The sequence below is a fragment of the Setaria viridis genome, chromosome 9 (assembly GCF_005286985.2).
Source record: "Setaria viridis chromosome 9, Setaria_viridis_v4.0, whole genome shotgun sequence".
Lineage (NCBI taxonomy): Eukaryota > Viridiplantae > Streptophyta > Magnoliopsida > Poales > Poaceae > Setaria > Setaria viridis.
The window spans coordinates 10,825,880-10,845,685 of record NC_048271.2 but is presented as its reverse complement, the minus strand read 5'-3'; the positions used below and the strand labels follow the sequence as shown (position 1 = coordinate 10,845,685).

The following is a 19,806-nucleotide window of genomic DNA, read 5'->3' as shown; positions in this document are numbered from 1 at the left end:
CAGGGGAGGCGGCGAGGCCGCGAGGAAGCTGGAGCCCAGAGGCGAGGGGCGAGGAAGCCGGAGGCGGCTGGGAAGGGGAAGGAGGTAAGGTTTTGGTCAATTTTATATGGCCTCTTAGCTGGGCCGAAACAGGCCTGTTAGGCCTAAACAGGCCGTGCCACCCATTGGTGGTCCACGGGCCAAATGGGCTAGGCCGTGACGAGCTAGAACGCGGGCTGAGGGAGCGGCCCAGGCCCGACCCGTGGTGTAGGCTAGGCCGACACGGGCATGATGGCCGCCGTGCCGGGCCGTGCCTAGATTGGGCCAAAAAAGCGTGCTGTGGGCCGGCCCATGGGCCACGGGCCATATGGCCAACAATAACGGCGCACGGCCGGGCGGCGCGTTCACGGGCGGCCGGCGGTGAGAGGCGGCGGCTCGACCCAAGATGGAACAGTGGTGGCTCAAGGGAACCTAATTGCTCGATCTTTGGGCTCTAGCGGTGGCTAGGCGTGCTCGCAGGCCAAGGCCGAGCCTTGGTCGTAGTGGATGGCGGCGGTGTGCGGCACCTGCAAGAAAAGCTCGGCACGAAGGCCGGCACACAGAGGCAAGGGCGACGGTGAAGCGGCGGCACGCGCGGGGGCAAAAGCGTGGGCTTGGGGTCAAGCCCCGGCCGTGGCATGGCGTGCGCCCATGGGCGATGTCGCACGCGCGGTGCGTGGTGACCGCGCCCGCGGCGTGCGTGCCCGGTGGTGCCAGCGGTTCCTAGCGCCCTATCTATGGCGTGGATAGGTAAAGGCATGGAGAAGGGCGGCGTGCGGCTCACCGGCGGTCAAGGCGGCGGTGATGACGGCGCGGTTGCGAGGCGGAGCAGTGACGGGTGGTGAACGGCTTAGCGAAGGTGATGGCAAAGCTCCGGGTACACGGCGCCTCCTCCTCTCCCCGGGCTCCTTCCTCTTCCTCTTCGCCCTTCTTCTTCTTCTCCGACACCCTCCGCTCTCCCCCTTCTTCTCCAAAACCGCTGGCGGACAGGGAAAACCCCAAACTTGCAGCGCGGAACCGGGAGCGGCCGATGCGGGGATTAAGTAGGCCGCGACTAGGGTTTGCACGCGGAACGGACGGCGGTGATGCGAAGGGGCGGTGTGGCATTCATCGGCGCTGGCTAGCTCAAAAGCAGTCACGATGCGGAGTGGTAGTGGCGCGGCGACGCGGTCGCTATGACGCGCATGCGGCGTGCGTGCGGCCGGGGGTAGGTGAAAGGGGAATATTCCCCTGGAGTGGCTGACGTGCGGGCCCAGGTTGGCAGCGGCAGAAGGCGTGGAGGAGTCTGGAAGGGGCCGGCGTGTATCGGACCATGGTTTGGGCCGGCTAACTTAGTGGCCTGGCGGGGGAAAGGGGCGGCTTAGGCAGGCCGGCAGTTAGATGGGCCGTGCGGCTTAGGCGGGCCGGGGTGAGGTTTCGGCCCAAGTTAGTTTAGGTAGTTAGGTTAGTTTAGTTTTAATTCAAATTTGAATCTAGAATTTAAATTTGAATCCACTCAAATAAAAATTCAAATAATGATCAAATAAAATCCAAATGGCACACTAGCATTTATTCAACCTAGATTTTAAATTTTAATTCAAATTAATCTAGGAATTTTGGGAGAGGGGTAATAAATACACTTTAATAGTTTGAAAATTCTCACACCTCCACAACAAAGATTTTGAAATTCACATTTTTGCAATTAAAAACATCTCGTAAAAATATGGGATGTTACACCTTTCTTGCTTTGAAATCTGGACCAGTTCATTCAGATAAGTTTTGTGTCTATCCAATGACCTGGAGAAAAGAAAACATACGTCCCTCTATATAAGAACCAACAAACATCACCTCAGTCATTCATGAAAGTAGTTGTATTCCTTGCCCATCACCGTATCTCACAAAATGACAAATATAGCGATTTATTCAACATGACGTGCCCATCGACAAGGAGATACTCATGGTTGGGACTTTACCGAACTTAAGATTTGTCGGTCCAAACACTTGAAGGTATTTATAGTGCAGTTTTATGCATTCATGTGGTGGTGGTGTGCGAACCGTATTTCCACTCTCTCATAGCGATTATAATGATAAATGTTGGTTACCATCATTTTTGCAGTTTATGCTCTACCTATGAGTATAAAAGGTGGACTCTTTTAGAATACATAACTTCCGTCTGAATAAAAGGTGAAGTTTCTAAGCTTGTTCTGTTGTATTGCGTAAAGTTTGAGCTCTGAAATGCAGTTTAGTCGTAATTGACGCGGCACAATTCGAAAATAAAAATGGTGTGACGCTACGAGCGGAAAGCGAACCATTTGTGGTCGTAAACATTTGCACCGGATACTTTCCTTACTCTAAAAAATAGAAAATGACAGGTTCGCAGTTGAACAATGTGCTTCAAAACATTATTAAGCTATTAAGCACTAGTGGTTGAGCTATAATTAAGAACAATGTGTTTAGTACTAAGTCCATACTCCATAGATGTCCCCTGCTCACCACCAATCTCTTTTGAATTTGACGTGCTGATGCATCAACTAGAGATTCATCGTCAACCTTTTTCTTTGCATATCCAACACCTCGGGATCGGACGTGAGAGTATTGTATTATTGCATCGTCATCGTGACCAATTTGGACTCAAAAGTATGGAAATTTAGTTTATCCCTAATTGACGTGGTGCGAATTAAGTAAATTTGTGTGACGCCACGCACGAGTGGAAAGCGAGTCATTTTAGCCGAGATGCACGAAATTCATGATACGGCATTATGACTGGTCTTGCAAGAAAACGACAGGTTCCTAAAACAATAAGCTGTTAAGCAGTACTAGTGGTGGAGTTAATTAATAAGCACAATGTGTGTAGTACTAACTCCATGAGTCCATAGATGTGCCCGGGCGGCTCACCAGTGATCTCTTTTTGACGTGCTGATGCATCAACCAGATTCAACTTAAGCCTATTTCTTTTGCATGCAACACCTCGGGGGACCTGTTGTATTATTGCACCGTCAATTCAACCAGTTTGGACTCAAAACTAGCTACTTCACAGTTCACAACCATTTTTTCCAGTCCGATGAATTAAAAATGATCATATTTAATTTGCACACCTCGTGCACTCAACTATTCCTGTATGGATGTGGACCATAAGAAACATTTTCCTCTAACATATACTGCTTTTTACTTACGCAAAACACCGTATATCATGCGCCTAATTTTTTACTTGTTGAGAACCACGGGAGAGCATTCTATGCTTGTTAGGCAACAATGATTGTAGAAGACAACCACTAGGCACTAGAAGTGGTCTGTTGGCGTTGGGAACGAGGAAATAGCACCATTAACAGCTAAAGAGGGCTTACTTTTGTGTGTTCAGAGCACGGGCCAACCCAGAGGCATTTCTTGTCACCTGACAACAATAGCTACCGATGCTTGCAATTTTTCTGCCCAAGAGAGTGCAAGAAATGGGTGATCTCGCAGTCTAAAAGGAGGAGAGGGTGAATTAGACAACTTAAAATTTTAACCTATAATTTTCACTATTTTTTTCATCAAAGTTAAACTAGATCATGCTATTAAGATGCACAACTATGATTGATCTAGTGTGAAATCCTCGTTCCAGACAAGTTTTGCAACCTAGAGCCGATCCTAACAAGATACTACACTAAGAAAATAAAAGCACACAAGTTGCAAGTATGAAATGCGAAAATGTAAAAGGTGAGGATGAGGGGAAGCAAACTCTTGATACGATGATTTATCCCGTGGTATCGGTAGGCACTAAACCACCACTAATCTATGTAGCCACCACTAGTTTACTCACACAAGAGTATTGCTTCCCGGTCATCAAATCTCTTCCGGGACACCCCTTGACTTACCACAAAGGCTTGGCCACTAAGGCTCACGCTAAGTTCCCAGGTAACCTTGATGTCGTCTTCACTAAGGAGGTTCTCCACTAAGGAAGGGGGTCTTCACGTACCCCGCACACGATCGTCGACGCCGCTCCACATCAAGCCGGAGGGTTGAAGACTTCCCGGCGAGCCATCAAGGCTCCAAGGCGCCGACACACCTTGTACAGATGTGGTCGCTCCTAGAACCGATCACAAGGCAGGCACACCTTGCACTCTCTCTTTTCTAAGCCTATCCTAGCACTAATCACTCTTCTAAGCTTGTGCTAAGTCTTTGATTTTTAAGGCGAGCGGAGGTGAGATAAATAGCCTAAGAGTTCAAGGAGCCGTTGCTCCAACAGCTAGTTAAAGTATACCATCGGATATTCCGATGGTCTGTTTTAGCATGCATCAGAATATCCGGTGCAACTAGTCATTGGCTTCCCCGCGCCCAAGTTCTTCACTTACACATCCAAAATTCATCTGATACTTCATCCAATGGTATTGTCAGAACATCCAGTACTGAAGAACTTCTAGCCAAAAACTCTCTGAAACTTCATAAAGTAAATATGCTTCGTCCGACGCTCCCCTTGACCTACCATCGGATCATCCGGTGCTATAGGATTTTCCTCGTCTTCCAAACCTTCTCTTCAGAATTCATCCAACGCTACTAGAAAACAGGGTATTGGAACATCCAGTGGTCTTGACTTAGACAAATGCCTGTAGTTGTACCAATTCGTCCAATGGTTGCTCCGACACTTCTCAGGTGGACCATCGGAACATCCGATAGTTTCTTTTTCTCTTCAACTCGTCTAATGCAAACACCGAAGATGCCGTCATTTGGATGCTCTAGAATACCATAAAATAATCTTAGATACCATGGATATCATAACTTGGACACTTGAACACCATGATTTGGACCTTGCCATGGTTTGGTTTGGTTTGGTTTGCATACTTGGGACCTAGAAAATCTACAGGCACATGCTTGACAAACCATTAATCCTAATAACTATGTTGTTACTCAATCACTAAAATTACAAACTATGGTCTAATGGGATCATGTTCGCTACAGTGAGTACACGTCTCAAAACGAAGATAAGAGATTTACCCATTCTAGCTATCATTCTCATGGGTGAAGAAGCATTGCATTGATTAATACCGTAATCAGAGAGGGGTTTGCTGCAAAAACAACCTGGCCTGCTCTGCCATTGACTCTGGCAGCGACCTCCCACCCGTCACCCAAGTCCCCATCTTCCCTCCACCTCCCCAATCACCCGCCCACCCCCGCAAGCCCAACCGCCAGGGAATTTCCTGGACGCGCAGGCAGGGCGCTCGACGCAATGCGTGCGCGAGACGCCGCCGCGCCTGCTCGCCAGCCTAAGCCCCACGTGGGCCTCCTCCTACCCCTCCCCCTCCCGCCGGCCACGCGCATGGGGGGTGTTGACGTCGCCGCGACAGCGACGCGGGCGGGCGGGCGGGCGGTGGGCGAGTGACAGTGGGAGCGGGAGAGAGAGAGATGTCACCCTCAGATGGTTGTTTTCTTTTTTCCATCTCTCGGGCTCGGCCTCCCTGTTGCTGCCGCACCTCCGCCTTCCCGTCCGTGTCACGCTTTGTTCGCTTTCTTTCCTCCACCTCCATCGTCTCTCCCCGTTTCGTCTCCCTTCTATTCTGTCGGCTCGTGTCTCTCCGGCCGGCCGGCTGTTCTGGTGCAAGAAGGCCAGAAAGAGGGGATCTTTGCTGAATTCGTAGGCTCTGAACTGGTGAGTCTTTCCTCCCTGCTTCTTCTAGTTGAATTACGATGATCTTGGGCGGTTTTTGCCGTAATTTACTTGCTTCACCTGTTCTCAAGGTTAATTTGGTAGTTGATGTCCTTTTGCGGTGAATTACTGTGATGAATTCGGTGGCTGTACTTCCATGCCTTGTGGGGACTGTCATGATGGCTTCTCTCTGCTCAGGTGCAGGAGTTGGGAGTGTGGCCATTGCCTGATTGGGGACATAAGGTGGGGGTTGTCCCCAGACCCCAGTGAGCTCCACACCGGTCCCTGCTGTTCTCCCAGTCAAAATTATGTATCCTATGATGCTGAGATCAAGGTACTTATACCTTGCTGTTTACCCTTTTTGGTGCTCAACTAGTTCGCATCTACTTTTGGGAGGAAAAGCTCTAATTGTTCCCCTTTCTCGTGCTCCGTATTGCTTCATGATGACTTGTTTGTTGCGGAACAGGAATTAGGCATAATAGTTTGGTTGTCTTGGTTTCCTGCTGCATAAAGTTGTACATATTTTTTCTCTGGATTCAAGATCCTCCCTATCCTTTCTAGGTAAGGATAAGATAATGACATTAGCCATTTTAGTTTATTCTGTAGTCTCTTCTCCTTTGAAGGTGCACTTGCCTTCTCTCTACAGATTTTTTTTTTTTGGTACTGGATATTGGAATTTAGATTCATCATACCATGGTGACAACTTGATAAGGATTGATTGGTCACCAGTGATTTCCGCACGACTTATATTTATATAAGCAGGGCTGCATCTGCATTTTTTGGCATTCCAGGTTCTCAAAGGGTTTACATGTATAGTAAATATAAGACAGTAAGAGACATGCTAAGCTATTTTGTTGAATTTCAGTATACTTTTCGATTTAAGGATTCTACAGCATAAATAAATTTTATTGATTACATTTTTCCATTATGAACTCAGGGGAAAATATACAGCAGATATAGCTGTGTAGGTGATCAATTGCTGGTCTCTTTGTCGTAGTTTACATAACATCGTTGATGCCATTTCCGTCTCCAACTGTATTTTGCTGAATTAAAGGACATTGGAGCATATCTGACCTTCCCAAGGTAAGCCAGTTGCTCTCTTACTCAGTTCTAATGTAACTACGGTTCTTTCTGATAGTTTGCCCTTGGAATATTTAGTTGTGACAATCTTTGGGGTTACTTATGTGCATTTTGCATTGGGGATGCCATGCATATGGAATTTTGAAACATTTCATCATTGTGGTGTCCCACAAGCCTGTTTGTGTTTTGATCTCACCCTTTAAAGTAATGTAGAGTGCACTACTGAGCCTGGCCCCTTTTTACATGGTTGATCATATTCAGTTTCAAAGCAAAGAGCACTCTGAAGAAGTAACAACCAAAATTTAGGCGTGATAAATTCTAGAAACATAATGATGTTTTCTTGCAGTATGCATCTACGCTTACTGTTGGGATCTACATTAAAAGATAATAAGGAAATAAAAATATAGAATTGCTATACATCTTCTGAATTATAAACATTGATGATTATGGTTGAATTTATAACCTATGAATGTGCTTGACTGTTGAAAATTCATGCGCATTCACTCTACCTCTGAGGTCTGTGCTTACTACTGGAATACACATCACAAAATTGGCAAGGAAGAAGAAATTGCTATAAAGCAGTCAATGAAAATTTTTGGGGACCATAGCAAATTTCTAGCCTGTGAATGTGCTTGAAGATTCTTCCACCTTCATCTCTTGCTTAGTGAGTGTCAATGGTGCCTTGCATCTTACCTTCAGCAAAGCCAACTTGATACCTGTTTTGCCGGATGTGTTTATGTTCCCAAGATATGAACGTTTTTAGTTTTCCTATGTATTGATTCGAGTATCAAGGCCACAGGGGAGTCGGGGAGAGGCAAACAGAGAGTTGGTATTGAAGGAGGGGAGGCAACATCGAACATAGGTTTGGTGGCTGGTGGGTGTTTGGATGGGGGTAGGGAGTAATTGTGGAGATGGTATCATGGTAATATGTTAGATATAGAAATAACCTTCTCTGGGTCAACTGCTACATAAGAAATACTAGAATGTGATATAGACAGACCATCAATTGCCTTCTCTAAATATGGAGAGCTCATATGCACAAGTTTCCTCTAAATATGATTCTCTCTTCTTTTTTTTTGGCTGTGCAGGAAGAAGGCTCTTGACCCTCCAGATTATAAACATGGGTTGGCTGAGTAAAATATTTAAAGGTTCAGTAAATAGAGTTTCAAGGGGACATTACAACGGGAACTCCCATGAAGGCTATTCAACTCAACACACTAAATCATATGTACCACTCTGCTCAGTTGCATCTTATCCTCTTAATCTTAATATTTACTGATGCAAATAAGTTAGTTTTAAGTAATACCTACTGTAAAAAAATGAAGAGAACCATAGTTCATCAAAATGTGTGCTCCTTGATATTATATACAATCAGTTGCTCAAGGCACTCCCCATAATTCTTTACTCTCTTAATTTGAAATGGGTCTTTCCCTGTTTCTGATAAATCATGTTGATTAAAGCCAATTGGTGGTATGTCTGCCTAGAAAATATAAATAGCGAACAACTTATCGATTTGTGCTTGGTTAATTAGGACTCGCAGTATTTTTAATATATATTAGGACTCACAACTATGCTGGATGTTCCTCAGTCCTGACTCCTGAGAGGGAAGGAACAGCACTGGATGTTCTGTTTGCATACTTAATTATTCCTTATTTGATTATTACAAAAACTTACTGTAGCAGGGTGCGCATGGTAATGAGGACGAAGACATGGATCATGCTATTGCACTATCCTTATCAGAGCAAGATCAAAGGAAGGGAAAGGCCATTGGTTTGTATTACTCTACCCATCTTTGCATGTTTTGGCTATTTCTAATTTAGAGACAAAAAAAGTGCATAGCAAATTCCTATTGTATTGTGTGGTTTCGTTACTTGTGTCCTTAAACTTGAGAGTGAATTTCAGATCTACTAAACTGTTATCAGTAAGAACAGTTCTAAACCTGACGTAATTTAGCAACCAGTGATAACAAAGCATTTTGTTCTAATTAATGGTAATGTTTGACAATATCTTTTGTGAAGCAACACTAACTGAAAACTATTAAAGCACATCATAACTCCATGCAAATCCAAAATTTTAGCCCTTCATTGATTTTGCATGATGGTTGCAAGGTCGAATTAGCAACCTGAAACGACATGTCATCTCTAATTACCATTTAAATAGGGCATACCTCCTGCCTACATATACAAGTTCAGGGACTACATATGGAGTCCTCATGTTTGGGACCAAAAGCAACACATTTTTGGACACGGGTTTTCTCTAACTTTGAAATTTATTCTCTAGTAATTACCTGAAGTATCAGACAGCTAGTTTTAGATTGAATATGAGCATGTGCAAATAAGCACGGTTAGCCAGAATTATGAATTCTAATGCTTTTCTATTTTTATTTTAATTACGAATCAGATACGGAGCACCACTTAGATGAAGATGAACAACTTGCACGGGCTCTGCAAGAAAGTATGAATGATGGACCTCCTCTTCGATATATTCATTCAGATAACTGTTCATTGATTTCACATCAACCTGAAATTCAATTTCATGTCTAATTACCAATTAAATAAGGCTTGGACGTGCCTTGACCACATATACAAGTTCAGGGGCTAAATATGGAATTCTCAAGTTCAGGGACCAAAAATAACATAACTCTTTTTGGGACAGTGTTTTCCTGTAATATTAAATTTTCTTATTTAGTAATTACAGAAAGAATAGCATATAGCAGTTCTTGATTGGCAAATGAGCATATGAAAATGAGTACTGTTGATCAGAACCAGGAATTTTAATGCTTTGTCTTATTATTATGAACCAGATACCAGTCCTACTCTAGATGAAGATGAACAGCTTGCACGGGCTCTGCAAGAAAGTATGAATGATGAACATCCTCCTCGTCAGCATATTCCAATTGAAGATGTTCACTCAGAAAGTGCTCCAGCAAGTAGCTTGCCCCCATATGTTTTCCCCACAAATGGATCGAGGTATTTCTCGCAATGGTACATTAAGATAATGTGATGCTTCACTAGTTGCTTCTGCCCCTTGACATAATCTTACCTTCCAATCAGCACAAACTTATTTGTTATTTTTCGTTTCAAAATACTATTAAGCATAAACACACTGCATGTCACACTACTGGGGTGAATGACAATTTAGGACGATACGTCTGATAATCAGGAGGAAAACCATCCTGATACATTAGTCATCAGATGTATTAGACTTGGTTCCGTTGCAGTAGCTTGTTGGTCTCTCATATACAAGGAGAAAAAAACAACTCTGGATTCTAGGGTAGGGCTAGGGTTAGAGTTTGGAAAATGTTTGAAGAAGCACCATTTGCTCTGAAAACATGTTATGGCTGCAAACTCATATATATCAAAGGCTACCTGGGTGAGATATATATTATATAATGAGCCAGTATTCAAATAAGGCTATATACATGAGGGTAATACTCAGAAGCCTATACGTCTCATAGTATAGAATTATCCTGACTGGATATGCAACATGGATCGATTGTCTTGTCTGGTTATCTGAGCCTTATCCTACTCTGTGATGTAGAATCTTATTATGAGATTTCTCTCCATTTTCTCTGGTTAAGCGTTTCCGTTCTGTAATTTTTATGTTTGTGGTTGCACCACTGCCTTCTGTAGGGTCTGTGCTGGATGCAAAACTCCAATTGGTCAGGGACGGTTTCTCAGTTGTATGGACTCTGTTTGGCACCCCCAGTGCTTCAGGTGTTACGGTTGTGATATACCAATATCAGAGTATGAGGTATAAAATCTGGAACACCCCTGATCTACATGGTTCAGCTTCACAAGATAATTAACACCAACCTTTCTTTTTGGAAGTTTGCTGTTCATGAAGACCATGCATACCACAGGTCCTGCTACAAGGAGCGTTTCCATCCTAAATGTGATGTTTGCAATAGCTTTGTAAGCATTCTTCACTTCAGTTTGATAGATGAGCTTGAAAGTTTAGTAAAAACTAATTATTTAACCTTGATTATCCATTGAGGTTTTCTTAACACTGATGGCATTTTGGTAACCAGATTCCCACAAATAAAAATGGCCTCATTGAATACCGGGCCCATCCTTTCTGGATGCAGAAGTATTGTCCTTCCCATGAAAATGATGGTACACCTAGGTGCTGCAGCTGTGAGCGAATGGAGGTTAGTGTTATGTTTATGTACAGTTATATATGTATTGATGTATTTATATAAAACAAACCAATGCCATTCCTGCATGGCATTTAAATACTTCAACAGCTGCATTTGTGCGCCTATTTTCAGAAATTTACCTGTAATTTTGATGAATTGTATAATCTTGTGCCACCTATAGTGCACATCTTCATGGCTCTGGTGATTCCAACGGCATTTCCTTCTTTTATTGTTTTGTTGTCAAACCCAGCCAAAGCACAGTCAATATATAACATTAGATGATGGCCGGAGACTCTGCTTGGAGTGTCTGCATACTGCAATTATGGACACCAATGAGTGCCAGCCACTATACATTGATATTCAGGAGTTCTATGAGGGTATGAACATGAAAGTAGAACAACAAGTTCCCTTGCTTTTGGTTGAGCGACAAGCTCTAAATGAAGCCATGGAAGCAGAGAAAATTGTAAGTGACATTCTGTCCGTTATCGTGTGGTGTACATAATGCACATCTAATATTATTCTTTTACTCTTATTGATTAGGGACACCACCTTCCTGAAACCAGAGGTCTCTGCCTATCTGAAGAGCAGATTGTCAGAACTGTAAGATCTTAAAACATTTCCTTGTTTTGCTAAATTGATCTACTGATTTTCTGTAATTCGAGGGCATTTATGATAAAATAAGATAATGTAATAATATTGTACAGATATTAAGAAGACCAATAATTGGACCAGGCAACAGAATCATAGATATGATCACAGGACCATACAAACTAGTTCGACGGTGTGAAGTGACTGCAATTCTTATACTGTACGGGCTGCCAAGGTTTTTTCTTTCATTATTTAACAAACTAATTACAATTGATTTTGTTTTCCTTTGATGAATGCCTATTACCAATCCATTGGAATGCCCTGCATGTTTTCATTTTCATTGGTTTGATTGCATGCAGGCTGCTAACTGGCTCAATTCTGGCTCATGAAATGATGCATGCTTACCTCCGACTTAAAGGTACTCCTGTTGTGCTTATTTATTTTCATTTGCAGCATCCTCATCATACTTCTATGTTTCTAGAACAGAAATATATACCATCTTAATACCCCATTTTTGGTAGGATACCGAACCCTGAGTCCAGAGGTTGAAGAAGGCATCTGTCAGGTTCTAGCTCACCTGTGGCTTGAGTCGGAAATCACATCAGGTTCTGGTAGCATGGCAACCACCTCAGCTGCGTCATCATCCTCTTCAACATCCTCCTCATCAAAAAAGGGTGCAAAGACAGAATTCGAAAAGAGACTTGGCGAGTTCTTCAAGCACCAGATTGAGACAGATCCTTCCGTGGCCTACGGAGATGGGTTTCGAGCAGGCATGCGAGCCGTTGAGCGGTATGGCTTGAGGAGTACCCTCGATCATATCAAGCTGACGGGGTCTTTTCCATAGTGAAGCTGGGTTTTCCCCTCAAGTTCGAACATGGGTATAGGTATTTTGAGAACTCTTGGTTCATGTTACGCATAGCAAAGGGTATATATCGTCTACAGTACACGAAGTATATACGAGAAGATAAATAAGGATTTAGTTTATACCGTCCATTGCAGAAAAAAGAAGTATTGATTTTCCTTCACAATTATATAATTGCACAGTTCACGCATGAAGTTAAGTGGTCTTTAGCTTGACCAGCCATGTAGACTGCTATCACTTAATGCAAAAGAAAGTCGAACATACTATATACTTTGCTGCGTTTGAAATGCAATCTTGGATGCTCTGCCCCTTTACTCTTTCTTGCCTTTTTTTTTTTGAGGGCTCTTTCTTGCCTTTCTTTGTGTCGTGGTAGATTCCCATCTTTCGACGTTTTGTTCTTCTACTATTTGTAAAAGGGTGCTTCAGCTCTGAATTTGTTTTTGTAAGGGGGGCAGAGTGCCCGCTTTATGCATCGATGTTCGAAACAGAAGTATCAACTGAACTCAGGAGGTGATTTTTCACTCATCATGGTCGTATGATGATACCAACTCTGCTGAGTTCTTGTAATAAGTGAAGTCAGGTGGTGAGGTACTTGAAAATGTATGGACCCACCTCCACGGCACAAGCATATCTGGGCTAGTTTGGCAGAGCTCTGGTTGTGGTTAAAATGACTTCGGCTTCGGCTCCTCTGTTAGAGTTGAAGTCGTTTTGGAAAACGTTTGGCAAAATGGCTTCTTCTATTTTTTATAATACGTAGAAGAGGTTAAATGTCCAATATGCCCATAACTATTGAGTAAAGTTTATATTTTTCCCTCAATTTATGATGCATTTGAAATAAAAAAAATAAAAAAATGGAATTATAACATGATTTTATACTATGTAATAAGAAATAACGAATAAAATTATAGATTATTCTATACCATTTTTTTAAACGCATCTTTTTTTTACTCAATATCCGGTTCCATTCTCTTTTGTACCGCAGCCTTTTTCTTCCCTTTTTCTTCCGTTCTTCCTTATCCAATCCTTCTTTTTCTCCCCGTCTCTATCCTCAGGCGCTCACGCGCTTCGCTCGTCCCGTCGATTTGCTCCGGCCCTGCTGCGCCGCTCCGACCGGCGACCTCGCACACCGCTCCAACCTTGCATGCTGCTCTCAACCTGCCGCGCTGCTCCGAGCCACGCGGAGTCGAGGTGGGCTGAATCCGCCGCTGCTCGCCGACCAGCTACCGCGCTCTGGCACCGACGTGCCGCCGCCACGCTCCACGCCCGGCATACTGCTCCCTTGACGCACGGACCGCCTGCGGCTGGCCTCAGCGCGCCGCTCCCCCGGTGAGTGGCATTTTGGCTGTAGTATTTGCAATTTCGAGGGACAACTGTGTACTTGTGCATGCCGGGATGAGGAGGAGCTACGGGGAGCCATATTTTTCAGTTTCCTGCGCGTAGTAAAAAAGGGCTCTAGTTCCAGGTGGACTTCAACCTCAAAGCTATTTTGCAAACAACCATTTGGTAGGGCTCCCGATGAAGTCGGTGGTGGAGCCGTTTTGGGAGCTCTACTAAAGAGACCCTAGATCAGGAGTGCTTCACTGCAGCCAAAGCCTGCCTTCCCTTTTTGTTTTTCTTTTATGACCTTTGGCTCTCTTCTTGCCAACCAAGCAGCTTAATGGGCCAGGCCGCTAATGGTTTAAGAAGAAGCCCCTTAGGCAGGCCTTATTTTTCTGGAAGGACGATCGAGACCTTGGCCCATTCTTTTTGTCTGGCAAAGCTTTGCAGGCTGCAGGGGTGCTAGAACGCTATAATCTTTTTGTTCTTAATTATGTGCATTTTGTTATCTTTATTGGATCGGGGACGATTCCTAGTGGAACCATGCAAAAAAAATTTGGAAAAAAAATAAATTTATTGAATTTGTCCCGATATATCCTATATATCTGGTGAATCGCGGTGACCTCTGAATTTTATTTTTCTACCGGTAGAGTAGTTAAACACTGATGGATGGATACCCCAACATAATTTTATTTTTCTGCTGAATCGTGTTCACGGATCAAAATTCAAAACAGGTTGCCGCATCACGCCTCAGCCAGCCTCGCTTCCGGTTCCAGCGCTCCGTAGCCGTTTGCCCATCACTCCGGCGACCAGCGGTCGTACGTGCCACGGTAGCGTTGCTCTCACGCTCTTACCAGCGCAGTCCTAGAAAAAAGAATCGGTGCCTTTCGTGTTAGGATTATGTCCCAGTCGATGGGTAGGTGACACCTCAAAGACTGCAAGTCTCATGAACCAGACCACGCAGCTGAGTTGGTAGCATGCAATCGAGTTGCCGGATACAACATTATTAAAGGGGTGTTTGGATAATAACTCATAGTACCTGTCACGTCGGATATTTGATACTAATTAGGAGTATTAAATATAGTCTAATTATAAAACTAATTGCACAGATGGAGTCTAATTCGCGAGACGAATCTATTAAGCCTAATTAGTCCATGATTTGACAATGTGGTGCTACAGTAACCATTTGCTAATTATGGATTAATTATACTTAATAGATTCGTCTCGCGAATTAGTATAGGAGTTCTGCAGTTAGTTTTATAATTAGCTCATATTTAGTCCTCCTAATTAGCGTCCGAACATTCGATGTGACCCTCATAAAATTTAGCACCTCGAATCCAAACACCCCTTAAAACTGTTGACCATACTGCCCTTACACTAGCAATCAATATCTATTAATTAAATGCAAGTAGTAGTAAGCTTAGATCTAGCTCTACTGTCGTTCAGAATTGTTTTTGTGAGGTTCAGTGTGGTTTAGACTTAACGAAGTCGACTCTAGCATTTTTTTTAATTTCTCAAACAATATGTTACTGAAATGAAATACATTCCAGAAGGAATATCACCGGTGGACCTTGTGTTCATACCAACAAACCAGGTCATTATTGGTTGAACAACCTCCTCCAAAAGCTTCCGGCAAAAAAGGTGGGTTTGTTTTAGGGGAACGTATCTCATGCAAACCATCTACCCTGTGCAACCTTGGAAACTATGAATCAAGACCATAAGATGCTAATCCAGTGGATAGGGTTAGTGGTAGGATTATTTTGCAGTTAAGCCCTTCACCCGCCGACCACTTTTGCATATCATGGAAAAGGTGCTGCATCACTAAACCTAGCCATTGGATTAGCATCATGTGGTCTTGATTTATAGTTCTCAAGATTGCACGAGGCAGATGGTTTGCACTAGATATGATGAAGTAAACCTAGCTATGATCCTATGCAACACACTTAGCTCATGCATTGTCAAGGAACAGAGAGCATCATCTATTTGACCTATGTGTGATTGGAGCAGCTACCTACTCACTTGACAACTTTGGTCGCCATATCATAAGAGAAGAAAAAATCTATGAAAAAATTTCAAGCCAGATCCAAAGTCGACGAGTGGGGGCGTGCCCCAGTGCCCGGGTGAGAAGTTTAGTGAGAGGACGAGATGAACAAGGCCGGAAACTAAGCCAGATTACGTCAAGTTGCTTCCTGTGGATACAATGGTCTGTACGAAGAAATAGATAATAGTTTGACATTGATCTTGGTGTGTATATTTGGCGTGAAACAGAGGCACAGAGCTGTTCGTGGGCAGTTGGAAGAGGGCACAAAAATATGCCCCATATGTCTTGCGGGATCTTGCTAAATTCTTCCTCAAGTAGCAGCATAGAAAACTAAACTGTTGGATGTTTACATATATACAATGTACTTGAGGGAGATAGTTGGTAAGGCAAAAAAAAAAATGTGTATCCATCGCTGGATACGTTTTCGCAGATCTTAGTCAGGGGATGCGTTAGCTATGTTTCTGGGCATAATTACAACGAAGTAATGAACAAAGGGGAGTTGATGACTTAAGATTGCCATCAGCTGGAGTTGATTTTTTGCCACCCATGAATGGCCTTTCGTATTCAGAAGTTCATAATAATGTGGAACGGTGCTTGTAGCCTAAAAGGAGGAGGGGTGAATTAGGCTACTTAAATCCTTAACCTATGACTTTTACTACTTTTACATCAAACTTAAACTAGATAAAGCTATCAAGATATGCAACTATGGTTGATCTAGTGTGAAACCCTCATCCCAAAGCGAGTTTTGCAACCTAGAGCCAATCCTAGCAAGATACTACACTAAGAAAGTAAAGGCACACAAGTTGCATGTATGAAATGCGGAAACGTAAAGGAGGGGATGAGGGGAAAAAACTCTTGACACGATGATTTATCCCATGGTATCGGTAGGCATTAAGCCACCACTAGTTCAAATTGTTGAATCACTTACACAAGAGTATTGCTTCCCGATCACCAAGTCTCTCCCGGGACACCCCTTGACTTGCCACAAAGGCTTGGCCACTAAGGCTCACGTCAAGTTCCCTGGTCATATTGATGCCGTCTCCACTAAGGAGCTTTGCCACTAAGGAAGGGGATCTCCACGTTCCCCGCACACGGTCGTCAACGCCACTCCTCACCAAGCTGGAGGGTCGAAGATTTGCCGACGAGCCACCAAGGCTCCAAGGCGCTGGCATACCTTGTACAAGTGTGGTTCACTCCTAGAACTGATCAAAAGGTAGGCACACCTTGCATTTTCCCTTTCTCTAGGCCTATCCTAGCACTAATCACTCTTCTAAACTTGTGCTAAGCCTTAGAATAGTCACTTAAGCACTTTTGGTGGCTTGGATGTGTTCTTGATGAGCCTTGATGTCCAATGGACTTCTGCACACTCCAGTAACTTCAAATGGGTAAGTGGAGGGGGTATAAATAGCCCCAAGGCATAAAAGAGTCGCTGCTCCAATAGCTAGTTAAAGTGTACCATCGGATGTTCCGATGCTATACATTTGGGTAGCATCAGAACATCCGGTGCTACTAGCTGTTGGCCTCCCCGCGCCCAAGTTCTTCACTAACACGTCGAAAATTCATCCGATGGTATCGTTGGATCATTCGGTGCTGAAGAGCTTCTAGCAAAAGGAACTTCGCAAAGTAAATATGTTTCCTTCAACGCTCCTCTTGGCCTACCATCGGATCATCCGGTGCTATAGGGTTTTCTTTGTCTTCCAAGTCTTATCCTCAGAATTCATCCGACGCTACTAGAAATCAGGGCATCAGAACATCCGGTGGTCTTGACCGCCTGCAGTTGTACCATTTCGTCCGATGGTTGCTCTGACGCTTCTCAGGTGGACCATCGGAACGTGTTTCTTTTTCTCTTCAACTCATCCAATACAAGCACCGAAAATACCGTCATTGTGGTGCTCTAGAATTTTCTGTCATTTGGATGCTTGAATACCATAGAATAATCCTAGATACCATAGCTTGGATACTTGAATACCATGATTTGGACCTTGCCATGGTTTGGTTTGTATACTTGGGACCTATAAGATACATGCTAGACAATCCATTAGTCCCAATGACTATGTTGGACTCAATCACCAAAATCACAAATTATGGCTTAATAGGATCATGTTCGCTACGTAATGCCAAACTTTACCCATTGGTGATTTTGGGTAGCGTTGGCTACGTTCTGTAATAATGCTAGACTCATGTCTTTTTCATGAAGTGGCTAAACGCAGAATTTTGTTTCATTATCTTAAAAACAGGGCTGGATGGATATCCTCATATACTCATGATATTAACCGAAATAATCCTTTCACGTTTCTTATGAAGAGCTAGCCAGTAGAGATGTTCCAATGAAACGTGAAGAACCGATGGACTAATTGAGACGCCAGAATCGGAGCAGGTAGTATAGTTTGATTGCTCCAGAAAAATGAGTTCATTTTTCCGTTGTTGATAGGGAAGTCTGAGTAGAGAGGATGCACACGACCTCTTGGATCATCAATAGGGCAGTTCATGGACGAGGTTAACCAGTGTAGAAAACGTCTCTGATTACTTAATCCACACACGTACTGGTTTGATCTGGTTAGGTAGTTGCTTGCAAACTGGATTGCAATACTGAATTTAACTTTATTATTCCTCGATTTTTTTGTTTCGTTTCTTTTTCGATGTGGATGCAAAAATAAGTTTCACAATTGATTACGTCATTTTCTCTGTAAGCGTTTCATCATCTGATCTTGCAGTGGTTTCTGGTTTTGGTCAATATAGCTATCAAAAGCCATGGCAGCAGAGGTAGACATCCCCCATTTAGCACATTTAGCAAACTGTTGCATAGCACAAGGACTTTAACTAAGTAAACATAAAACATCATTTTGACTTCTCTTAAGATGGTGCAAGTGGTATCAACAACTACATCACAAGGTGACGCCATGGATATATACAGGTGTTCAACACCAAACCCATTTTAACCAGACATGTCCCTTGAATAAAAATTTTGTTAACCATTTGGCTTTCAAGAAACAGTATGAGCCTATGAGGCAATGCCGCACACAGAAGCAAAACAGATTGGTGACTTTTCACCAGATACTGCTAAATACTATAGTGATTTTGCTATTGCGAAAAATATTGCATTGCATTATGCTTAGATAAGTGATGACTCCCTGCAGTGGATTGTGGATATGTGCGACACCTTTCCTTTATTTTTGGCAAGCTATCAATTGCATGCTAGTTCTTCGGAATAAAAAACAGAGAACATACTAGTCTCTTCCAAGTAAAGATGGTAATGGAGACCCGCGATCCGATACCCGACGGGTATTTACTCCATTAGAATCTGAATATGGACTAAACACAGTACCCACGGGTACGTAAATGGACCAAACCCTTCACCCATCGGGTACGTGGGTACGGGTATGTTCTAGCAGTCCCCATACCCGTTAACCCATGGGTGAAAAATATCCGGTCCAAAAGTAGAGAAGCTCACTAACCCATAAGGTAACCCTAGTTATATAATCTTATCCCCATTCCCCACCCCTCCCAACCCTATCACACCCAGCCACCAGCGCACCGCTGGTCCCTGCTGGCCGTCGAAAAAAAAACCCGCACGCCGCTCACTTTGCTAGTTGCTACTCCTACTCGCCACGGCCACCGCAAAAAAAACAAGTGAATAGCGCCTGGCCGCCTGCACGGCTGCGCCCCCCTCGTGACCTCGTTTTGCTTTTGCATCGCTGACTCGCTATCGCACTCCATCCAAATCCAAGCGCCAGGAAGCCGCCACATCCGACGCCATGCCACTGATGGAGCAAGGAAGCATCAACGGATGGTGATTCTTGCTTCTCCATTCTCCTTCTCCCCTTCATATGCTTTGCAGGCGCTAGGTGCCCAGGTGCTCCTTGCCTCCTTTAGTCCTTCTCCCTCACACTAACCAGCTCGTTCACTATGGCGTCAAGGGATATCGTGGAGGTCCCAGAGGACGGTGACTGCCTGAAGCCGCTGGATCCTGAGCTCGTCGACGCCGTGAATAAACTATTGGCGGGTATGGGTGACCCGCCGGGTATGATTTACCCGACCGGGTATGGGTCTGGGGAAAATTCCCCACCCATAGCGGGTATGGGATTCTGGTGGTCTTAAATTTTTATGGCGGGGATGGGTCTGAAGTGGCCATACCTGATGGGGATTTACCCATTGCCAGTAAG

The 19,806-nt window shown here is 43.8% G+C and overlaps 1 protein-coding gene across 7 annotated transcripts; it reads left to right on the top strand.

Annotated features, from left to right (window-relative positions):
- Positions 1-5,382: 5,382 nt before the first annotated feature.
- On the top strand, positions 5,383-12,599 carry LOC117838883 (protein DA1-related 1). 7 transcript variants are annotated; one of them, XM_034719073.2, is made up of 16 exons: positions 5,386-5,620; positions 5,816-5,951; positions 6,084-6,178; positions 6,555-6,700; positions 7,786-7,925; positions 8,377-8,467; positions 9,098-9,151; positions 9,501-9,666; positions 10,330-10,450; positions 10,528-10,611; positions 10,728-10,847; positions 11,086-11,298; positions 11,376-11,435; positions 11,540-11,658; positions 11,783-11,841; positions 11,945-12,599. In XM_034719073.2, the coding sequence occupies exons 5-16, from the start codon at positions 7,818-7,820 to the stop codon at positions 12,265-12,267; spliced, it is 1,518 nt and encodes a 505-aa protein (XP_034574964.1). In that variant the 5' UTR covers positions 5,386-5,620; positions 5,816-5,951; positions 6,084-6,178; positions 6,555-6,700; positions 7,786-7,817; the 3' UTR covers positions 12,268-12,599. The 7 variants fall into 7 exon arrangements, with proteins under 7 accessions (XP_034574969.1, XP_034574968.1, XP_034574967.1 ...); XM_034719076.2 differs by lacking the exon at positions 6,084-6,178 and having other exon boundaries at positions 5,384-5,620; positions 11,540-11,643; XM_034719075.2 differs by lacking the exon at positions 6,084-6,178 and having other exon boundaries at positions 8,380-8,467.
- Positions 12,600-19,806: the final 7,207 nt, after the last annotated feature.